The sequence below is a fragment of the Cyprinus carpio genome, chromosome A1, assembly GCF_018340385.1.
Source record: "Cyprinus carpio isolate SPL01 chromosome A1, ASM1834038v1, whole genome shotgun sequence".
In the NCBI taxonomy this organism is placed as follows: Eukaryota; Metazoa; Chordata; class Actinopteri; order Cypriniformes; family Cyprinidae; genus Cyprinus; species Cyprinus carpio.
In genome coordinates this window covers 29,395,221-29,417,408 of record NC_056572.1, presented here as the reverse complement: position 1 = coordinate 29,417,408, position 22,188 = coordinate 29,395,221, and the positions used below count along the sequence as shown (strand labels likewise).

Here is a 22,188-nt window from a genome sequence, read left to right as displayed (position 1 = left end):
TATTCCACTACCATTATTTAGGCCATAAACAAATATAGGTCCCTTCTTTTTTTTTAACTGATGTCCTGACTCCATATGATAATCGTTTGGACCTATACGTCATGTATATGTCGTCATCTGTAGTTCACAGAGTTTTGTATAATTAGCTGCCTTCCATTACAAGGCTTTCAATGCCTTACAGCATGTACAAAAGCATTTCAGGCCTACTAGTGCTCGGAAAAATCCAGCTATTTGTCAAGTTAGTTGCGACTTCCATCTCCGACTTTTTAAGTGAGTGAAGGTTTTATTATTTAATTTTTGTTGCATTTCATTTCATTTTCACATAGACTGAGGTGTGAGACGGAAGAGTTTCCGAGGATGTTCGTGATGTAGGATGAAACAACTTTAGAAAATGATGGAATTTGACAGAAATGGGTCTCAGTGTGAATCATTATTTCATCTGTAAAATGAGTGTTTAAAACCACTGTGCTTGCTGTCCACAACAGTACTGTTTAATAGAAGATTCTACAGCAAGAGTACATGACAATACACTTGAAACTTGTGTCGTCCTGACAGAACGCCAAATATGAATTTCAGTGATATCATAATAGACAGTATGACGTAGGCATCATTCTACTTCTCTGTAAATATGTCTGTCTCTCTTAACAGTTCTTATAGTGACATGTCAGTGCTTCATGATTCATTTTGATTCCCTCTTTGTTGACATGGTTGGTATAGTATCAGAAATCATGTTTGTTTGTTTTTTATGTCCTTTCTTTGATCTTCCATTCTGAATGGGGTCAGAAAAAACAATAAAGAATAAACGTTTGGTAAAGTTTTTAGTGCTTTGTTTTCATATTCTGAATATTTTATATTATATATAACAAAGATTGTAGTGTACAAATCCACATTTATATTATATGTATGTTATAATGCAATAAAGGAAAACAAAGTATTATATTACATTTTGAATGTGTGTTTCTTTGGGTAGGGAGAGGGTTTTAAGAAAAACACCATTTCTAATGAGTCAGGTTAAGGCTGCTCTGTGAAGACTTAAAATTCTGTTTAAAGACAATGCAGCAAAAAAAGCCATACTAAAACATTGCAGCTCTGACACTACTTTGGTAGTGCGGCTACAAACTTTGTTGTTGTCATAATGGTGTATATACAGTATGCCATTGTTTTTCATGTGTATATACTCACAAATTCATTATTAAAAATGAATAATTGTGCAGTTCTGGTGCTGATTTAGGCGTCTTCACATAGCCAAGTTAAGGCTGTTCTGTGCCAGCTCAAAATTCAGTGTAAAGACATGATGCCACATAAAAGCCAGACTAAATTATGCCTGCTCTGAGCCACTATGCAAGTGCACATGCTGCCTCTGTGCAGTAAATCCATGGAATAAATGCAACTGCTGCACCGCCATCGAGGCAAAGTTATTTTAAAGAAGACTAACTGAAAGTCTAAAACACTAACAAACGTCTTTTGTCATTTTATCGATTAGGTCAGGGTCTTACAGGAGGCTGAGAGGAGTGGTGGAACTACTAAACGCCATTGTTTCCAGTCGAAGAGGGGAGGTTATCGGACAGGAAGTCCCATGACTAGATGCAATGTGTGTGTGTGTGGTGCGTGGATTGATAACGACACGTCTGAGCAGCAGCACAGAGTCTTAGATACAAGTTTCCGACAGCTTTATCATATTGCATCGCATTAAGCAGAAGAGCACGAATCCTTCACGCAGATCCACTGATGACATTTAAGCAGGTAATGCACGCGCATGCAATGTACCGCTGCTCGGGCTAGATGATGACTGTACACTGAACCCGGTTAATAACCATCCTGACTGCTGTTGTTAACGTTGACAGGCGGTTACATGCGTCCATTGCACAATCGTGTGTTTTCTCCGCTTATTGTATCATTTTGCATTTGTATTGGATGTCTGTTTTGATGTTGTGCACGGGCTCGAGGGTTCCCCTGTACTGCAGTGGCAGGTGTTGTGCCGAAATTCGACTCTCCCTGCCAGAATTCGACTGCCCTCCGCGTGCACGCGCATGGCGTCATTTGTTGGTGCGGCCAAATAATTTTCATTTCATATTAATTTCATTTTATTTATTATGTAGTTACTGCATCCTTATGTGGATAAACATTATTTGTTGAATTTATTAAAAACAGTGATTTGTTTTATTTGTATGAAATTCAATTTAAAAATGACGAATATAATTAAATAAATTAATAATAATAATAATAATAATAATAAGAACTCCCACGCTGTTTGCTCTGTAAAAAACATTTTCAACCCAAGTTACACCATAGAACGTTCAAGAAAACTGATCGGAGGCTTCATAAGCCTCTTTTTTTTTTCTCTCTTTTTTTTTGTACAAAGCACAATTACTTGATTCATTTATGTGACTCACACTCAGTAGGCCTATGCAGGTTATAATATGTATGTGACTAATTTGCATTTTTGCAGATATATTTTGTAAAATATCTACAGTAAGTGCTATGGGCTGTTATGTGGACTGCAAGGTGTGGGTATGTTGGCATGGATGTCAAAGAGTGGCTTGTATGTGTGTAAGTTACTAATGTGTGTGCATGTAATTTTGGAGAGAGAGAGAAGTTCTGTACCACAAATACTAGCACTGTGTATACAGTGGAGCTTTGCTGGCATCTAATGGGAAAAAGTTTGGTACTTCCCTAAAAAATTCTTACAGAAAGCTAATTTTTTGAGGTATATCAACATGCAAAACACAGTTTGTTTAGATTTATTGCTTTGATTTCCCAGCAGATTTTGAGTTCCATGCGTACCCAACACACACACTTTTTGTTTCACTTTTTTTTTTTTTTTTTTGCGCAATAATCTGCCAAAGGTCAAACTTAAGTTTGTGCTCTAAAGCTTTAATGTTTTATGACCGTTTTTGTCACAGACATTTTTGTCCTCTAAGGACCATCATTTTAAAAATGATGCAAAAATGATGCACAAGGGTTAAATTACTGCAGTATGTCAGCATGTCTGTGGATGGCATACTCATTCCAAAAAAGGGAAACCTGGATTCCAATGTTGAAGGATTTGATTTTACTAAGCAATACAATGTAACATCTATTCCCATGTTTAATTTCTATTAGTGCAATATAATCCCATGTGCAATCAATTCTGCTTATTTCTGTACATATATTATTCTCATTTCTGCTGCATATTAACCCCTGCCAAAGCATAGCAAATGTAAGATCCATTTTACAACAATACACTTGCTGAAATGGGGCTGCCCTCCCCAGATCCACTGTACAGGTTCACAAGCACATCACATTCATGCTGGTGATTTCTGGCTATGGATAGTGTTTGCTGAGAAGATACAAGGACAAGATTTCTGTTTGGGCAGTATTATTTCAGCAGTATCAGTTCACCTGCCAAAAATATACTGCTATTTACAGAAGACATTTCTGGCCGTGAAGTGTGTTTGATGAGAAGATTGTGACTTAAGCTTCAAAGTCTCTTATGGTCACCAAAGCTGTCTTTTATTTGATAAACAGATATTTACAAAAATATTGTAAAAAATCATTACAATACAGAAATATTTTATGTTATAATTATACAAAAAAAAATTAATTCCCATCATCACAAATCCAAACTTCAATCACAAATAATCCATTATAAATCATCACAATAACATTCACAAATCAATAAAATTGTTTCTTATTATTATAAGAAACATTTGTGATTATCAATGTTGAAAACAGTTGTGTAGCTTATTTGTGTGGAAATCGTGATACATTTGACTTCCATATTCTTTGAATAGAAATAGAGCATTCTGTTTAGGGGTGCATGATAAATATCGGCCGATAATTGATGTGCATCTCATCAGTAAAGCCGGTTCTCTAATCAGCGGTAAATTCCATCAGGTGCATGATGTCACATAGAGCAGCTGTTACTACACAGAGCCGTTGTTAACTGACAAGCTGCGCAAATCCACGCTGATAATGAATGAGATGCACATTAATTATCGGCCGATATTTATCGTGCACCCCTAATTCTATTTTTAAATAATTTTAATATAACAATGTAATGTGTCTTACTGTCTTTTATGATAAATCAACTAAATACATTAATTTAAATTATTTGTTGTCAATTCTCATTACAAGACCCATTACTCAACTAGTTTTAAAGCTGACATTTCTTCACTATGCCCATTTAACTAACTTATCATACATATATACACACACATCCATTCATTTACATCCATAAAAAAAAAAAATAACAAAACCTATGGCTGGTTTATTAAAAAAGTGCTTAGACCTGAATGTTTGATGTAACTTGAGTGGAAAAGATTGATTTCAAAAAGCTTTGAAGAGTAAACAGTGCAGAACGTCATTTGTAAAAAATTGAATTAAAAAAAGTTCAGTATATTCTCAATACATTTAATAAACAATTTTTATCCGCATAAGGATTCAATAACTACATAAAATAAATAAAATTAAATGAAAGGGCAACACAAACAAACCGATTTCAGCAAATTATGTCATGCACGTGTTTGCGGAGGGCAGTCGGATTCTGGCAGGGAGTCGAAATTCAGCACAACACGGGTTTATAGTGCACTTCATACAGCTCGCTGGTTAGAAACCAATGTTTGACAGTGCACAGAACACCCATTTAAGATTTTCCTCCATTTGCATGAGCTGATGTTTATCTTGTTCAATCAGCAGTCGTTTGCATTTGCATGGCTTTAAAATTTTTGAAGATAAACAATGTTTATGGCTCGGTTGCCGTGTGTCATTCCCGACCTGCGTGCACGTCATTGTGGTGTGATTTTGGGGGTTAGTAGAGTTCAGATGCATTGCTGGGCTGTTGCCTTCAGTTTAGTTGATGAGTGGTTTTTACTCATGCACAGTGATTAATATTAGTCATATTTTTGTATAATTCCAGCACATATCTCTCATTTTTAAAAGGTTTTTTTTAACTCCAGTTCCGGTTTCATTAACAATACCAGAATATATGCGGCGTTCAGTTATGTTAACAGTTCTCAAACTTGATTTGCTGTACTGAGTACTGAACACCTTACTAAAATATTCCTCCAAATTCAGCCACTGTTGTAGCATACTACCTTTGTTATTTTTGCCATACTGCAGAAATAGTAATAGTAGTATGCTATTCCATATTCAGCCAGTGTTTCCTGCACTACTTGAATTTACAGCAAAACCAGAGTTGCCTGATTCAAGAACCAAGCACTCTGCATCATTTCTTTTTAGTCAATCAAAGCTTCAATCAATTTCAAGTCAAGTCCAGTCAATTTCAGGCTTTTGTTGGCCTTAATTAGCTGTCAGTGAACGTTAAATCAGGCAATAATCATGTAGTGTCTTTATGGACCAGCTTGGTTTCAGTGAATCAAAAGCATGTATGAATCAGTTGGAGCGGTTCTTGAGTAATTCACTTAATTGCATTTCAGGGCTCACTTGATGAGTTTGTATCTACATTAATGTATGAATGAATTTTACCTCTTTTTCTGTGTTTTAATTTCAGTAAAATATTAGGGCTAATGAATTAATGGGTTGCAAAAGCAAAATTTTGTTAAGGGATCTGTTTCAATACTTCAAACCCTATCTTTTACTATGTGCAATTCATTTATACTTTGGACTTAATCCAAACCTGCCATTCTTTGCCAGCCAAATGGAACATGCACAACATTAGTAATCCTCTTTCATTAGAGCAATAATGAATCGGCTCACAATTAAAGCTGTTATTGAATCAGCTCATTTTGACCAGATTCAATTAGAAATCAAGTTGTTTAAAATAAATGTATAGTTCTTTTTAAATTGGAGTACTTTTTGTTTGTGCCAGAACAGTGTGTTATTGCATGTCATTGGGAGTATTTTTAAATAGGATATTTATTTTTTATTCTTTTATGTCACAGTATATCCATGACACTGCTCTGTTTCAATCCTTTCTAACCTTACCTTTAATCCGATACAGGTTGTTAATTAAACCTAACACTATTACTTTGCGCCTGAGGTAGATAACAGCAACCCAATCCACCATCTTAATTGGGGGCATGTAGTCATATTATTTTTGTTGGCCAACTTCGTTTTTCATGATTAGAATGTGGGTCAGAGGTTTGTAACCGTGATGCCTTGACATTATTCTCTTAACAGCTCCCTGCTTTCTTTGGACAGCAAACATGCCATTTATCTTCTGTTTTGTAAAAAGGGCTTGACTGAGATGCACCATAATGGCTTTTGTTTTGTTTGTTTCAGCCACAGGAGGCTCTTATTTTTTATATGGCCGTTGGTCTGTTTCAGGCTAGTTGGGTCGGGGAGGTTTGAGATAATAAGGAAGTAATGTTTTTGTGTGCGGGCGATAGAAACAGTCTCAATTGATATCATCAAACACTGTAAGTGGATCAGTGGTGAGAATTATGTGCTGCTAAATGCCTTTTTACATCATTTTTTAAGATTATTTGCAATACTATGTCTATATTTTAGGAAACATAATGGAGTTGGAAATCTCCTCACCACAGCAACCCAGTTGAACAGATCTGGGGTTTCATCCAAATGTTGTTGAATTGCTGCTGCATTGACCACAATGTTGGAAAAGCCAGTAATGTTGTGCAGTATTGTATTGGTAAAGACTTTGTAATTAAAATCAACACAATTTAATACATTTTGTTGGTTTTCCTTAATAAATGGGGCTTTTTTTTGCATTTCATTTTGCTAATTTTCTCAGTAGAGAAAAGGTTTTATCCATTTGAAATACAAAGACAGCTTCAAGACTGTTGAATATGTGCTTCTGTAGAAGGTGTCCATCCATGTTTATCATCAAGATGTAGATGTCATTCGTAGTGCATTATGGGATTTGTAGTTCATTAATTAATATTCAGATGTTAAATGCACAGGTTTGTATTTTTTTCTTATTAAGCCAATCGATGGTTGACTTTCCAAAGAGTGCAGACACTGTAGCTCGGTGGTGGTAAGGACAACTATTTAGAAATGTCACCTTTAAAAAAAGCATTCTAGCATGAAAGCCCTTTTTGCAGCATTCGTTTCAATTCAGTGGTAAGCCACTGTAGCTGGCAAGTTGGTTGACAAAGTGAGCATATGCATGGGCAGGTAACTTGTTTGTTTGTTTGTTTTTGTTTATAAATGCCAATGAGTGGGTGCTAATTGGCATATGTTTTTGTGCTTGTGAGACTCTGTACTAGGACTGGAAGCACACTGTGCACTGGCCCACTGAGAATTATTGACCACTGAGTCCCTTATAATGATGGTGATGTTCAGTCTGCCAAAGCTAGAGACCAAAAGCACAATTCCTGCCTGTTGTTAATGTTCATCATTTGTATGCATTTTTGATGAGTCTAGAATTTGCCGAGACACAGTAGCAAAGTTAACTGACATTTTCCATTAAATATCTAAGTCAGTATCTAAGGGGAGCTCTTGTAAAAATTGCAGTTGAAAGGATATTAATGTATGTACAGAAGAATATTTATCTTAAAGTGTTTTTGGTGGTTTAAATTTGGAATGATAATGTCTTTGTTCAACCCATAGATAATTTTGGGAACTCTGTTTATTGTTCTGTCAAGAATGTATCAAGTTCCTAGTATTTATAAAATTTTATAAAAATGGAAAGTGATAGCAGACATGCTGTAATATAATGAGATGTATTATTTTTTTCCACCATTGCATTTCTTTTTAACTAGAAGACAACTTAAAGGAATAGTTTACCCAAAACTACAACAATTAAAGTAGTCATCATTTACTCACCCTCTTGTCATTTCCACCCTGTATGATTTACTTTTTCTTCTGTGGAGCCAAAATCTGTGGCAGCTGTACTATGAGTCAGTGGGGTTCAACAATATCTTTGTTTGTGTTACAACATGAGGATGAGGAAAGTATGACTAGAATATAATTTTCTGTCACAGCTTGCCCTGCTCACCCCTGCTATTTCACCAGTTGTTTAAATAATTTTTAGAAGTGTTTGTTTATTTGTATGTATGTGTAAGATTAGGGCTGCACGATATATCGAAATATGTAATATTTGTAAATATCGCAATATGCATATCGCAAGGGCGTGCGATATCTGAATCATTTTAATAATAGGCTATAATCGAGCTTAAGGCTTAAATCAAAACGTTGCAAAAGGTCAAAGTTTTAGTTTGACACATATAGCAGAGAATTGCTTGACGTTAAAAAGAGATAAGTGCAATAAGTTGCAGGAAACAACTCGTTGCCGTCTCGTCTTGCTGTCTGACTCACACCTGAAGCACGCGCATAAGCCACATCTCGCACAGTGTATCTTTAGTTCTGCCGCACACGTGCAAAGCGCCCTCACACACACAGAGACGCGTTTAAATTTAATTCATACAGTGAACACAATGCAGTGTTATTTTACACTTTATTATTACATTTCTGTACCTGAATACTACTGTTTATTTTATCTATGCTTGTAAATTGTGTATTTCTTTTTCTTTTCTTATTTTACTGACTGTTCACTTACCTTTAATCATGTTTGAAATTTCTCACACTATAGTTTTTGCTGTGGTAAATGAAGAAGTACTTAAAGTGTATGGAAAGCAATGTCACAATGATATAAAATTAGTCTCATTCATTTTTTTGTCTGTATTTTCACACTGACATTAAAATTACATTTTCTGATTTGTGACATATTTTATGCACTGCTAAAACACTGCTGGTTGTAGTGATTGTAGCTTTTCCATTGTAGTGCTGGTTGTAGTGATTCTTTTCCAAGAAAGATTGTGAAACAAATTGGTGTTATAATTTTCATTTTTAAATATTTTAAAATATAATTGAAATTGATTTTACACACTTTAAGCAATATCGTATCGCATATCGAATATCGCATTTTTTTTAACAAGGTATCGCATAATCACATTTTTCTTCAATATCACACAGCCCTACAGAGACTGATTAGATTATAGATTTAGACATCTTGACCTCAGCTGCAGTTCAGTAAGCTGCTTTGGTCTAATATGGCTCATAATGTATGGGTTTTATGCTACACACCTTATCAGGCGAAGTCTTTAAAAGATATTGAAGAAGGCTCTTTAGCACAGCTGTGCACAGGACGTTGCACATTCAAGAAAACGTGGACTTTCCGAAAGGGTTTTCCTATTGATTACAGCACAGCAACAAAAGATCAACTCACATCACATAATTTACCCCTAGTTTCACGTTTTGAAGTAAGGCTCTTTTACTCCTTTCTGTCCTCATATTTCCCAGGTGGTCATCACTTCAGAAAGGTGATTATTCTTTGTCTTCTTTTCCCCAAGCATGGATTTAGGAGCACTGAGGTATTTTCCTGAGACCATGCCGGTCTTTTTCATTTGAGAAACCGCCATCATTGCACATAAATTCCTGGATGCAGTTATGCTGACCTCTCTGAAATTGGAAGAATTGAGGAATCGGAGTTATAATGCAGGGATCGCCTGCATAGTACAGACAAGACAGACAAAGATGAAAGAAGACAATAATGCGATAAAAGTGAGCACCAGAAGCAGAACATGTATAAAATAAAAACGGAAGTGCTCTAAGGACTCTATTTTGTGGCACATTGTGTTCTCTCTCTGTGCCATTAATGCAGTTGTGCATTCATGACTTTGGGCCACAACCTGCCTGATCTTCTCTGTCACCACCTCATCTAAACTGGACTTAGGGCCTTGTCGACCTTGGATGCCAAGAACGAGTCCAGCATGCTACAGCACCCACAAGTCGCGAGAACCACTACCAAAACATATCATGCCTCCTTGTACAAAATCTTTTAAATGCCCGAGAGTGGCCTTGTCCCTAGAGGCTCTTCCTGGTGGCTAAAGGAAGTCACCACTGTTCTGTCCCACTTAGCTCAATCCTGAAGTTGATGTAAATGCGATGTGACATATCCAGGGTGCTGCTCCATAGTGCTAATCATTGGTAATCTGATCCAGAGGAGATTAGAGAAGAGGAGGGAACACAGGATGCTGAGAACGGCTCTCTCTGGCTTAACAGAAGGTGGCTGCTATGCCCATGTTATGCTGTAGTATTGTTGCGTCTTGCTAAGGATTCGCTAACCAGAACTGTTTTGAATTTGGGCCAGCGATTCAAGTTGGAGTACAGCATCGGAAGACTCACTTTACCTCCACTGGTGTGTGGTTTTGAGTGGTGCTGCCACCTTTATCAAGTTTTGTTCCTGCTTGCATCATCTTAAAAGTGCTCTCCTTCTGCGGGATTAGCATTAGCATGTGGCTGTAGGCAAAGTGAGACCTGGCGCCTCGTTCAGCTTTTTAAAAGGATTTCTTGGCCAAATATTTTCAAGAGTACTTTCTGTACTTTCATTCATCTGTCTCCAAGCTTGACGAGAACAGAACCACCTGTCCATTTTTGAACGAATCCAGAGGCAGCTAATTTCATAATTATTCTGCTTTGAAGGCCCATCACCAGAAGCGGAGATGCTGAACCAGGGGGCTGTGATGATCTTCACAGGGATCTGTGGGGCGTTAGTGGTCATGGCAGTGGCCTACTACGCCTACTGGTGAGTCCAGCTAACGGTGATCCAAAGCAACAGTGGATTGATTAGGCCACCTGCAGCTTATGTAATGGGTTATTGGATGGGACACAGGCAGAGGTCAAAAGACTTTAATTTGTTAGTTTGACGTTATTTGCACACCTGTCATGTTTGAGGGCGTCTAGGGCACTATGGTGACCTCCTGTTGCTCAGTTGTCTCAAGAATGACTGAAAGGCCATGCGGTGTCTGTTTCATTTTTTTTTGCCTGTATATTCTTTTCTTTAAAGCTTCACAGAGTGTCAAACAGGCTGATAGCAAATGTGCCTGTTGTATAAGAACCACCCTTTTGTGGTAAAAATTCATCCACTCCATTTATTTTCCCCATGAATCAGAAATAGTGTCTCAAGATAATCTGTTCAGGATTGTACTCCAAAGTGACATCACTTTGAATAGGCCCCGCCCACAACTGTTAACAATGTCTTGTGAGCGTGACTGTGATATACATTGTAATCAGATTTTATTTTGGCAGACTATGTGAAGCAGGAGCTGTAAAAGCACAGCCCTCTTCTGGAAAAGTGGGCGGGGAACAGCAGCTCATTTGCATTTAAAGACACATGCATGAAAACAGCATGTTTTTGCTTCTGTTAAAAAAAATATTAATTTTCAGCCTGGAATAATAATCTGTGGGTTACTCTGATCTGAAACTTCACAGACACATTCTAGGGACCTGAGGCTTATATTATAAGATGCATAATAGGTCCCCTTTAAGTATCTTTGATATACCTTTTCAGAGCCTTTTGACACCATTTGATGCCTTTGTATTAGAAACTGGAACATTAAGATAATTTCAAACATAATGCTCTAGAGAGTTAAATAAATGAATGAATACAAAAAGATGTAAACAGAATCTGAAAAGTTAGAGCTAATTTCACATACAGCACACAGTGAATATGACGGGAATATGACATAGTGGCCAACTGGATATAGTGCATCATAGTTTGAAATCAAGGATTTCAAGTTTGTCAGTTGTGCAGACCATTGAACAGGCTACAAATGAACACTTCAGTAGATCTCACCGCTGAATTTGACTGCTGAGTTTGCAAGATTTCTGATACTGGGTATTCAGAGATTGGTTTAAATGGGAATTTGCTGATTACTAACGGTGGATGAAAAAGTAGTAAAACGTTTGCCTTTGTTACTAAAAATACACAATACTTTTTGTGCACTGTTTACTTGTTTATCAGCTCTGTATAGGCTAATAATTTAAAATTTAAACCGAGACAGTAAACTAATAAAGTTTATAATATAATAAATGCCAATAATAAAAAGTTTATCGATCCCGGGACTAGTTTGTGCTCACACAGAAGGCACTCTGGCAATTTTCCGAGATCAAGACGCTGTATGAAAGGGACTTTAGTGTATAAGTCTACTGTTGCTCATATTTCTTATTGGCTGAGAAAGTACTCTGCTCTAAGGAGCTGATCAGGTGATCCTTTAGAAATCATATACACACTCCCCCTCACACACCTAGTGCAACACACCAGCTTGTTACGAGGGTTTTGGCATTTAGAGCACACACACTTTGGTAGGGTTCCAAAGTTTACATAAGTTTGTGCAGTAATAAATAGCAGGACAGAGTTCAACTTCCTTTCGCACCCTTCCTTTTCTTCCCTCAGTCGGTCTTCGTGTGAGGTTAGAGCTGTTTGTGTTTGGTTTGCCTTGGCTGATGTTGGTGCAGGAACCGAAACTTTGTAGGTATACATTTTTACTCTCTGCCCACAGGTTGTAACGTGATTGTTTTGTGTTTATTTGAAAAGGCATGTAGATTTGGCAGATTGGGTTCAGTATCATTGTTTATCATTGTAAGGCATCGTTCAGATTAGATCTCAAAACTCTCCTAATCGGGGATTTTTCAAACAGCAGGTATCTGATTATGTTGGCCTGAATGTATGGCTTGTTGGGCTGAATTGTTGGTTTACACTTTGAAATGATATCAGTTATTGTTGTAGGATGGTTGACTGAACTGAACTCTGTTATCAGAGTCGACACATACTGACAGAGAAAATGATAGTATTGATGGGGTCAGACACAGCTCTTGCAGGTTATGAGATGGCCAACTTCATCCTGAGTATCAGATAAACCTGCAAGGAAGCACTGAGCTTCAGTCCTCTCTTTTCATTTGGTTAAGCAGTGCTTTAAAAGATTATTTGGCAAATAAATTTGCTGAAGCACTCATTTTGTTAAAGTAGTAATCCAGTCTTTTGCATGCAGTTGTTGTGTTGTTATCGGATTAAGCGGTGCTGGGAGATTAAAGCTTGATAAGCTTTCAAAATCGATTTGAAACCCGAGACCTTCAGATCCAATGAGAGCGTTTTTTTCAGAGTGGGATTTTTGTACATGACAAGTCACGTTGAGATGCTGCCTGCTATATAGTAATGGAGTGAGAGATACAGTTGGGGGAAAAGGGGTTGCACAAATGAGGCAGTCATTGCATGCAAGAGAGCGAAATTGGAGGAGGTGTTTGGAGTTCCTCCAACTGGGTGAGAGGGTGTGTGTTTGTGCAGTGCTGGTGCATATGGAGTTTTTTTGGTGCCCAAGGGCCTGTAGTCATGAACTCTCGCCTACTTTACAGTGGATTTTCATATCTTGGAACAGGATGTGGAAGTAAAAATAAACAGGACTAAATGTGTTGCTGGTTACGGTTGCATTCACAGCTGGGGCTGCCTGCAATCTCTAAATGTGCTCTGTCTCATTTTCTCTCAGGTCGGTGGTACTAAGTGAAGGGCCGTGTAAAAGAGGATTGTAGAGACAAACCCGCTGTGGTGAGTAAACATCCATTCATGATATTGATGTGGATAACTGAGATGATAATACTTTATAACAAATTAAACATGAGTTTGAGAGGACAACTGGTTTGACTGATGCAAATTCCATGATTCTCGTGCAAATGCTACCAATAATATATAGATCAGCACTAATATTTGTGTATTTATTCATAAAAGAATGATTGAAAGTTTAATGTTGTGTTTATATGTTAATATATTTTGTGTAACTGACACAATGATTAGCTATGTTGTTTATTTTTGCTTGGTCAACTAAATAGTTTAGTTATGTTGCAAACCTTTGCTTTGAAAGTCTATATAGCAAACTTTTTAAGAATTGTCTGATCAATCCATGTAAATTTTGTGGGGGGGAAAACAATGTGTTTAAAAAATGTACAACAAATCCTGTTTGGTGTCGTCTCTGTCTCTTTTGTCTTCCAGCAGTGTGTGTGGGAGCGTGTGTGTGTGTGGGGGGGTGAGTGAGTGAGTGTGTGGAAGGGGCTCTCAGTCATGGGTGTGGTGGCGTGGCTGAAGAGCCTGTTCATACTGCAGCTCTTGATTGGCTTTGTGTTCGTGGTGAGCGGCCTCATTATCAACTTCACCCAGCTGTGTACCTGTGTGCTGTGGCCCATCAACAAACAGCTGTACCGCAAGATCAACACCAGACTCTCCTACTCGCTATGGAGCCGTGAGTCGTTGTTTTGCCTCAGCTCAGTGTTTTTACAGATCTGTATAGCAAGTTCATTTTTGTTTACCTTGTTAATGAGAACATTTTAGGTGCTCTTAAGTGCATTTATTCCAGAGCTGGGTACCTATTACTGTAATATGTAAAGCATTTGTGAATGGATATCACTTAATGTTTTTAAAAAAAAAATGTCTTTAACCCTTAAAGTGGGCAAGGTCCCACATTTGGGATTTTTATTTCTGTGACCCTGGGGAGTACGGTCACGGATTTAGAATGTTCAGTGACATCACATAACTGCCAAATTCGAGCTGTGCTTTCACGCTTTGGCTGGCGATGAGCCCGAGATGGACGAGCTCAGTGTTTGTCATGTAATCACAACTATGCAGTTTTTCACACATTTAAATAAACATAAGTACTAGTAAAACAATACATTTAGACTTGCAGAATACACACTGATGTCTATGGAGGCAGGAATAACAATCCATTCCAATGTAATTTGTCCACGTGTTTTATTCATATCAGATAAACAGAGTGTAAGTAACTATAAAGTTCACTTTATTATTCTCCCAGTTCACCGGCCACTTACTTGCATGTATTTTGGGAGAAACTGATGAATTCACGTGCTGTAAATTCGACTGACAGTACTCTGAACTGCAGCGCGAACAAACATGGCAGCACCCGTCTCATTATAGATCAAGATAATTTATAAAGGTTTTTATATGACAAACCACACTCACGTGTGAAAAAAACATATTTAAAGCGATACATCTGTCATACAGTGTTATTATGGCTGCGGTGTGTCACGTGACAAGCATCAGTTGAAATTTATTTGCATTTACATTTGTTCATTTAGCAGAAGCTTTTATCTGGAGCAATTTATAGATGAGAATTGGCAACAAATTGCATGGCGCTTGTCACAATATAGATCTTTCTAACGCACCTGGCATCATAACACCTGCTTGACACACTTTTATAATGCTTTCTTAACAGAGTTGGTGATGCTGTTAGAGTGGTGGTCTGGCACCGAGTGCACACTCTACACCGATCAGGCCACCGTGGATAAGTTTGGTAAAGAGCATGTCATTATCATCCTTAATCACAACTATGAGATCGACTTCCTGTGTGGCTGGACCATGTGTGAGAGATACGGCGTACTGGGGGTGAGTCCTGACGAGCAGTGAAGACAACGTAGCGAAGTGGGAAGTTGTGAAGGATGGTGTTAGCTTTGAGGTGTGACAGTCATGTAGGCCTGTGTCTCAAAACTTTGTGAGCTGAATCACTGTCGACTTGCATCCGAACTAAAATGGAAGCTGATGAATGTGTGACTAGCTGCTTTGATGTAGCTTCTACAACAGAAAAGTGTGCAAATGATGCAAAAAGCATTCTGCACACAATTTAATATGGATGTTAGAATGTGGCTATGATACTATTATGAAGAATAAAAATCAGGTCACACATGGATACTGGGTGAAATAATTATTTAATTATGTGGAGTTGTTTCCCATCAGTACGTGCATGCAGTGAAACTAGTATTGAGAACGAAGGTCATCACAGTATCTTTTAGAATTTCATTTGGCTGAAAATACATTCATGAAAGAGCATAATTCTGCTATATACAATATGAGACATTAGACACCTGCATATGCTTTGTGCAGTGCCATTTTATTATATATGTGTGTGTTTGTGTGTGTGTACATGTATTCTGTATTTATTAATATTTTGAATTGCCTTTTTTATTTTTATTTAAAGTAGGCACATAATAAATGTCCTAAATTCTTTGTCCTTTTAAATCTTTCTATTTAGCTTTTATTTAATGTCAGGTTAAGTGATTTTAGTATGTCAACATTTATTTATTTTTATTTACTTTCAAATAAAAAAAAAGTTGCCAAGGTAACATTTAAAATTTATTTAAACTTTTGTTTTTATTTATAATTTTGTTTTATTTAAATGAACTACAATGCTTTTTAGTAGTTTTAGTTAACAATAGCAAAAACTGCAGTCATCATCCATTTTTGTTCTGTGTTTAGAAATCGTAGTCATCATGAGGATCAATCCCAAGAGATCAGTTTGACTTTTCTCTCTTGCATGAGTTCTGATGTTGGATTTATTTGTTTTGATTGAGTGGCTGATTTGAATTCTTCTCTATCCTCTCTCCCTTCCTCTCTGATTCCTTTTTTGCATTTTCAAACCTCCCTTTATTTTGATTTTTTGTTTTTTTTTTCTTATCCAGAGTTCTAAGGTTCTGGCTAAACACGAACTGCTGAAAGTTCCTCTGATCGGCTGGACGTGGTACTTCTTGGAAATAGTTTTCTGTAAGCGGAAGTGGGAGGAGGACAGAGATACTGTCTTCAGTGGGCTGAACCGGCTCCGAGATTACCCAGAATATATGTGGGTGAGTACAATGAGCGATTAGGATGCTCTAATGACCTGATAATTAAGCAGAGCTTTAAGAGTGACTAAAGCCTTTTCTCTTTACCGTGGTGATGTGTACTGAGTATGCGATGAGTTGTTGCTGTCAAATGTAGGGCTAACCACAACCTCAGATGAACCTTGCAAATCTCAAAACCCATGCAAATGTCCTTTAAGGGTTCAGAACAATTGAATTTTTGATAGGCAGTTTTTGGTTAACCAGTACTTCAGTCTTTTTCCTTTTTGTGTGGATGTATTAAATGTTTTAAATTGTAGTTTTTGGTGAATTATATGTTTTCACAGTTTAAAAGCATGTGATGTTGCAGTTCCTAATAAAATTACTTTAACTCAATTTGCATTTGGAGCTTGGTGTTACTTTTGTCCTGTGCTTGGACAACATATGCACATAAACTGCAAACGAAGCTCAGTAAAAGTGTGTTGACATTTAAACAAGGCACAGAGACTGCAAAAAATAATAATAATGGAATGGAAGTCACAAAAAAGTGAGAATGCAAAGCAAACATTTCCCCATATTCAGTTCACAAGAAAACAGTTTTCTCTTTTAAAGACTGCAAAAAAAAACATATTGAAATAATTTCTGACCTTGTGTCATAAAGCACAATTACAGAGGCGGAGTCATGTCTTAATTCATATTTTTCCCTCATGCCTCTCTTGCTAACCATTTTAACTTAATGAAGCCAAGCAATCAAGCTGTACCTCAAACATTTGGTGTCATTCTTGTTAGATGTGGTAGTTTAGTATGTTTATTTATTTATTTATTCTGTCATCATATTAATTGGATGTGGGTCAGTGTTACTAGACATGCACGTGACTCCAGCGGTGAGGTCACTTATGACGTGCTCCGTTTGGAAGTTTCCGATGGCAGCAAGAGGCAGGGATTATGAAGTGATAGGATTAATGTGTTTAACATTGACCCGGGAGTTACAATCCTCTGGTGTGTGTGTGTGTTTGGCAGTTCCTGCTGTACTGTGAAGGAACAAGATTTACGGAAAAGAAACATGAGATAAGCATGCAGGTGGCTGAGAGTAAGGGCCTTCCAAAACTGAAGTACCACCTGCTGCCCCGCACCAAAGGATTCACCACTACACTGCAATGCCTCAAGGGAACAGGTCAGACGAAAGTTTCTGCACACTTCATCACTGTCACAGAGCTGCTGTGTGTTATCCTGTTAAGAGTCAAACATTGCCTCCTGGGTGGGTAGTCCTGGATGGACAGGAGTGAAGAAAATACAAATGGTTGTGAAGTGTCTCAACGGGACATGTCCAAACCCATAAGCTGGCCCTTTTCTTGGTGCTTTTTTGTATTTCCTCATGACTGGTGTCTAATAATAATGTCCAAGTATGAGTGAGTGACCCTAGACAGAGTGCAGTTATCCGCAACATGATGCTGCTAGTGGTTATGGTGATAACTAATAATATTCTTCCTGAAATTTGCATGTCCCCAGAATACTCTTGACACCTCAGTGGTCAAGAGACTCTTCTGTCTGTGACCTGCTATCTGCATCTGAATATAGGCTGAGAGTTTACACTGTATTTTTAGGTATGCACTACCGTATAAAAGTTTGGGGTTGGTAAGATTTTTTATTTTTTTCACCAAGGCAGCATTTGTTTGATCAAAAATACAGCAAATACAATAATATTGTGAAATATTGTTACAATTTAAAGTAACTTTTATATTTAATATATTTTAAAATGCAATTCATTCCTGTGCATCCAAAGCATCATTACTCCAGTCTTCAGTGTCACATGATTCTTCAGAAATCATTCTAATATGCTGATTTGCTGCTCAAGAAGCAATTCTTAATATTAAAACTGCTCAATGTTTTTGCGATTTGCTTTATTTTCAAGTTCAAATCAACTGAATTTGAAGTCGATTCTTTGTACCAATCTAGATCTTTACTATCACTTTTGATCAATTAAATGCTGAAAAATAATGTAAAAATATCATCTTAACCCAAACTTTTGATTATTGTGTAAATAAAACAAGCCATTGTGGTCCAGTATTATTTATGTGATTATTGAGTGTGTAACTCTCTTTTTAGATATGAAACAATATGATGTCATCAATATACATGCCACAATATGATGCTTATTACAATAATTTAAGTGTGTGATGCATGTCTAGTATTGTGACTCTGTTCTGTGATGCTTTATAATTCACCAGTAATTGCTGTTATAGGACATCACTTGCTAATTGCTTGTTTCAAGATTGTTCTTTCCCCTAAAGAGGTGACTGAAATGGACTGGAGAACTTGATTTGACTGCAGATGGGCCATCATGAATGTGTGCAGCCATGCTGCACTGCTTTCCATCATCCTGATTTTCATGCCAATTATGCTTAATTCATACTCTATTGAGCTTTCTCCTCTCTTATGCTGCCATGAATGATATGTGGTGCTCTGAATCTCTAATTACACTAGAAACATTATTTATTTTAGGAGTTCTCCTAAAAAATTGTCATTATTTGCTTGCTATAATGTCATTCCAAACCTGTTTGACTGACTGACTTTGTTCCTTGGAACACAAAAGAAGATATTTTTAAGAATGTATCGGTCTCTCTTGTCCATTCAAAGTTTTCAAGCTTCTAAAAGGATGCAAAAGCTATGAAAAAGTGGTCCGTGCTACTCATTCACTTTATTTACAGTATTTAGAATTTATATGATTATGGCTTTGTGTGAGGAAAAGACAGAAAATTAAAAAAATAGTTCACCCAAAAATGAAAGTTCTTTCATCATCTACACTGTATTTTTGAAACATTCCATTCCATAACATCAAAATGTATTTGTTCTGTTTCAATAGTGAAAGCTGTATATGATGTCACACTGAACTTCAAAGACAAGCAGAACCCAACCCTGCTGGGCATCGTTAACGGGAAGAAATACAAAGCAGACATGAGCATCAGGTGAGTCACAGAGCTGAAGTTAACTATTTTTTAATTCGTTTAATAGATTAGCTGCTTTACTTCCTAAATCTGACATGAGATTTGAATTGAAGGTGGATGTATCATGATAAATGACTGTAAGTGTCCAGGTTTTGTGTCTTACTGCTGACCTGAGATCTCCTTAAATATTTGGATTAAGGTTGGAACTAAGAGGATCTGTACCTAGCTAAGCACCTCCTCTGCTGTGTGCTGCTTGCGGGTACAGCGCCCTCTGTTGGAGTCTGTCATGTGCTGCTCTGACCCCTCTGTTCTGTTGGCAGGCGCTTCCCTGTGGAGGAGATTCCTGATGATGAGAAGGAGTGTGCTGACTGGTTGCATAAGCTCTACCAAGAGAAGGTATAAAGCTCAGGCTTTAGATGAACTGGCCTTTTTGAGTTTGATTGCTTTATTTGAACTTTTATATCTGATTTATTGGATTGATGTGTGCTGCAATTTATCCCACATTTCTGTGTTTCGGATGCATTACAAGAACACTATGAGAAGGAGGGCTGTTTCCCTGGCCCCACCATCAAACCCAAACGTCGAGTCTGGACACTGCTGAACTTCCTGTTTTGGGCTACTCTCCTGCTTTCTCCGCTTATTAATTTTGCCTGGGACGTCTTTGTCAGTGGCTCTCCCCTCCTCATCATTGGCTTTATGATCTTCCTCATTGTCGGTCAGTCGTTGTTTTCTTAGTCATAGTGGTTTGAAGTTTTTGTAGCTTATTCATAAAACCCCATGAATTGTAGATTACAAGGGCTATTTATTCATATCTGTTAGCATAGACATCTGTGTGGTTGTGTACATTTATGATGACAAAATTAGCTTTCAGTACAAACACACATTTAAGTGCCAAAATTCTTTTTTACTGAAACAGAATTCAAAATAACATTTTACATTTAGCTGAAAACCAAAACTTGAATGTAAAATTTGCGTAATTGAACTCCGTCTGCTGTTCAGTGTGTTGTACACTCTGATGATAAACCTGATGTATTATATATATATATATATATATATATATATATATATATATATATATATATATATATATATATATATATATATATATACATATATATTCAGTATTTTAGGCAAACAAATTTTGAGTATTGCTTAAGCATCATTTTTGGACATGATAAAGTGCATCCACAAAAGATGACATGTTTACCTGTTGTAGCTTATCAAAGTTGTATGCATGAAACAGACACAGTCAAAACATATAATATTTTTCAGCTAAAACCATATACATATCGAGATTAATCTGTGTGTCCTTAGCTTTCTTGATGATTGTCCTATTATTGTATATTTTTTATTTACTTGCTCTCACAGCCATTCATTGATTTGGTGGTTTTGCCATGTTTGACTATGGCACAAACTTAAAGCTATTTACTATTAAAAGAAATAACCTTCAGTCTGCACCAAAACATGAAAGTAATCTGCAAGTATATGAGGTAAACTTGCATACTGTAAAAAGAAGATAAGATTAAAACATAAATAAATTAATGACATATATGAGATAAGGGTCAGAGTTGATTTCACTAGTTTATCCCTCGACTGATGTGACTTCCCTGTCACCGTTTCTCTCTCCGCAGCTTCTGTAGCAGTTCGTCGGCTCATCGGTGTAACCGAAGTGAAGAAGACAGGATCCAGCTACGGCAACATAGAGGCCAAGAAGGAGAACTGAACATTTTCACCGTGTCAACACCGTGTGGCCACTGTAACGCTCACCCTGCAGTCCAGCCTCAGGCACAGAGCTGCCCTGTGTGCAGTTATCATTCTTTTTACAAAAAAAAAGTCATTAAAAAAAAACGAATTAAATAATAAAATCTCAGCATTGGGAGGTGTATAGGGATATAACTATAGATTTAACTTAATACGCTAGTCTATAAAACATTATGATTGTTTTTATGAACCAACTAAATGGGAAATAGAGGAGAAGAAACACTCGTCAGCTGTGGATTGATGATGAAATGCTCGTCTTCTCCAGCGGAGAAAGATGAGATGAACTAGAGACTAACCACTGGTACTAATCAACCTATCAGTGACTTATCACTCCTGTTTAGCCCCGCCCTTTAACATCATAAGACCCGCCCATTTCCCAAACAAGCCCACTTGTTGTCATAGTTCTTCATTCATATTTATCATCTCTGGAAGTGGTTTGTAACACTTCCTTCTCTGCATTTACAAAATTAGTAGCAGTTTCTTCACAACATTCCTCTCTGGATCTTCACCCAAAGCCACACCGAGTCACTCAAACTGATTTTCTGCGATCAGAATTTCACATCACGGGCCGGCAAAGCATGCTGCAGTTGAGGAAGACAAACAGCGCAGCCGATCAGCAATGATGGTCACGACGGCCCCCACCCAACAAATGAACTGTTGTAGATCTTTGGTCTGTTGCAAAAACTTGGTCTGTTGAAAACTGTTCAGTGTGGCCAACTTGACCGTAATTGAAATGGATTGAGCAGGATTACTAAGGAAAAGCATGTCTTCTGTAACTTTACTCCCATTTTTGAGACCTTTTCGCAATGGTGTCTTAACCCACTATGTCACCATTGTGTTACTGGCTATGCTGAATAAGCGATATGTGTTTTCTACCAATTCACTTAGAGCATCTCTTTAGTTAGTCTGCAGTTTTGTCAACAAATTAAAAGCCCATGGACCATGATTCAGTTGCCCAACCTCTCTAGCCATGTGTAACTAATGAAATAAAGGGGTTGAAGAGTGAGATTCTGAGAGTAGCTGAATGACCAAGAACTAAACTCTCAGTTTCATTCAATAAAGAAAGATTGTGAAACCTGTTTACTGTGAACTGAAGACACTAATGGTTTGTAAATAAACTCTAGAAGATTCTTCTTGACCCAAATCCATC

At 37.3% G+C, this 22,188-nt stretch overlaps 1 protein-coding gene across 7 annotated transcripts; it reads left to right on the top strand.

Annotated features, from left to right (window-relative positions):
* The first annotated feature begins 1,554 nt into the window (after nt 1-1,554).
* On the top strand, nt 1,555-22,169 carry LOC122134067 (1-acyl-sn-glycerol-3-phosphate acyltransferase gamma-like). Of its 7 annotated transcripts, none has more exons than XM_042761352.1 (10): nt 1,555-1,743; nt 13,224-13,282; nt 13,727-13,970; nt 14,958-15,127; nt 16,198-16,359; nt 17,353-17,506; nt 19,196-19,298; nt 19,598-19,672; nt 19,793-19,992; nt 20,909-22,169. In XM_042761352.1, the coding sequence occupies exons 3-10, from the start codon at nt 13,793-13,795 to the stop codon at nt 20,998-21,000; spliced, it is 1,134 nt and encodes a 377-aa protein (XP_042617286.1). In that variant the 5' UTR covers nt 1,555-1,743; nt 13,224-13,282; nt 13,727-13,792; the 3' UTR covers nt 21,001-22,169. The 7 variants fall into 7 exon arrangements, with proteins under 7 accessions (XP_042617286.1, XP_042617268.1, XP_042617289.1 ...); XM_042761334.1 differs by having other exon boundaries at nt 13,724-13,970; XM_042761355.1 differs by lacking the exon at nt 1,555-1,743 and adding an exon at nt 10,366-10,486 and having other exon boundaries at nt 13,724-13,970.
* Nucleotides 22,170-22,188: the final 19 nt, after the last annotated feature.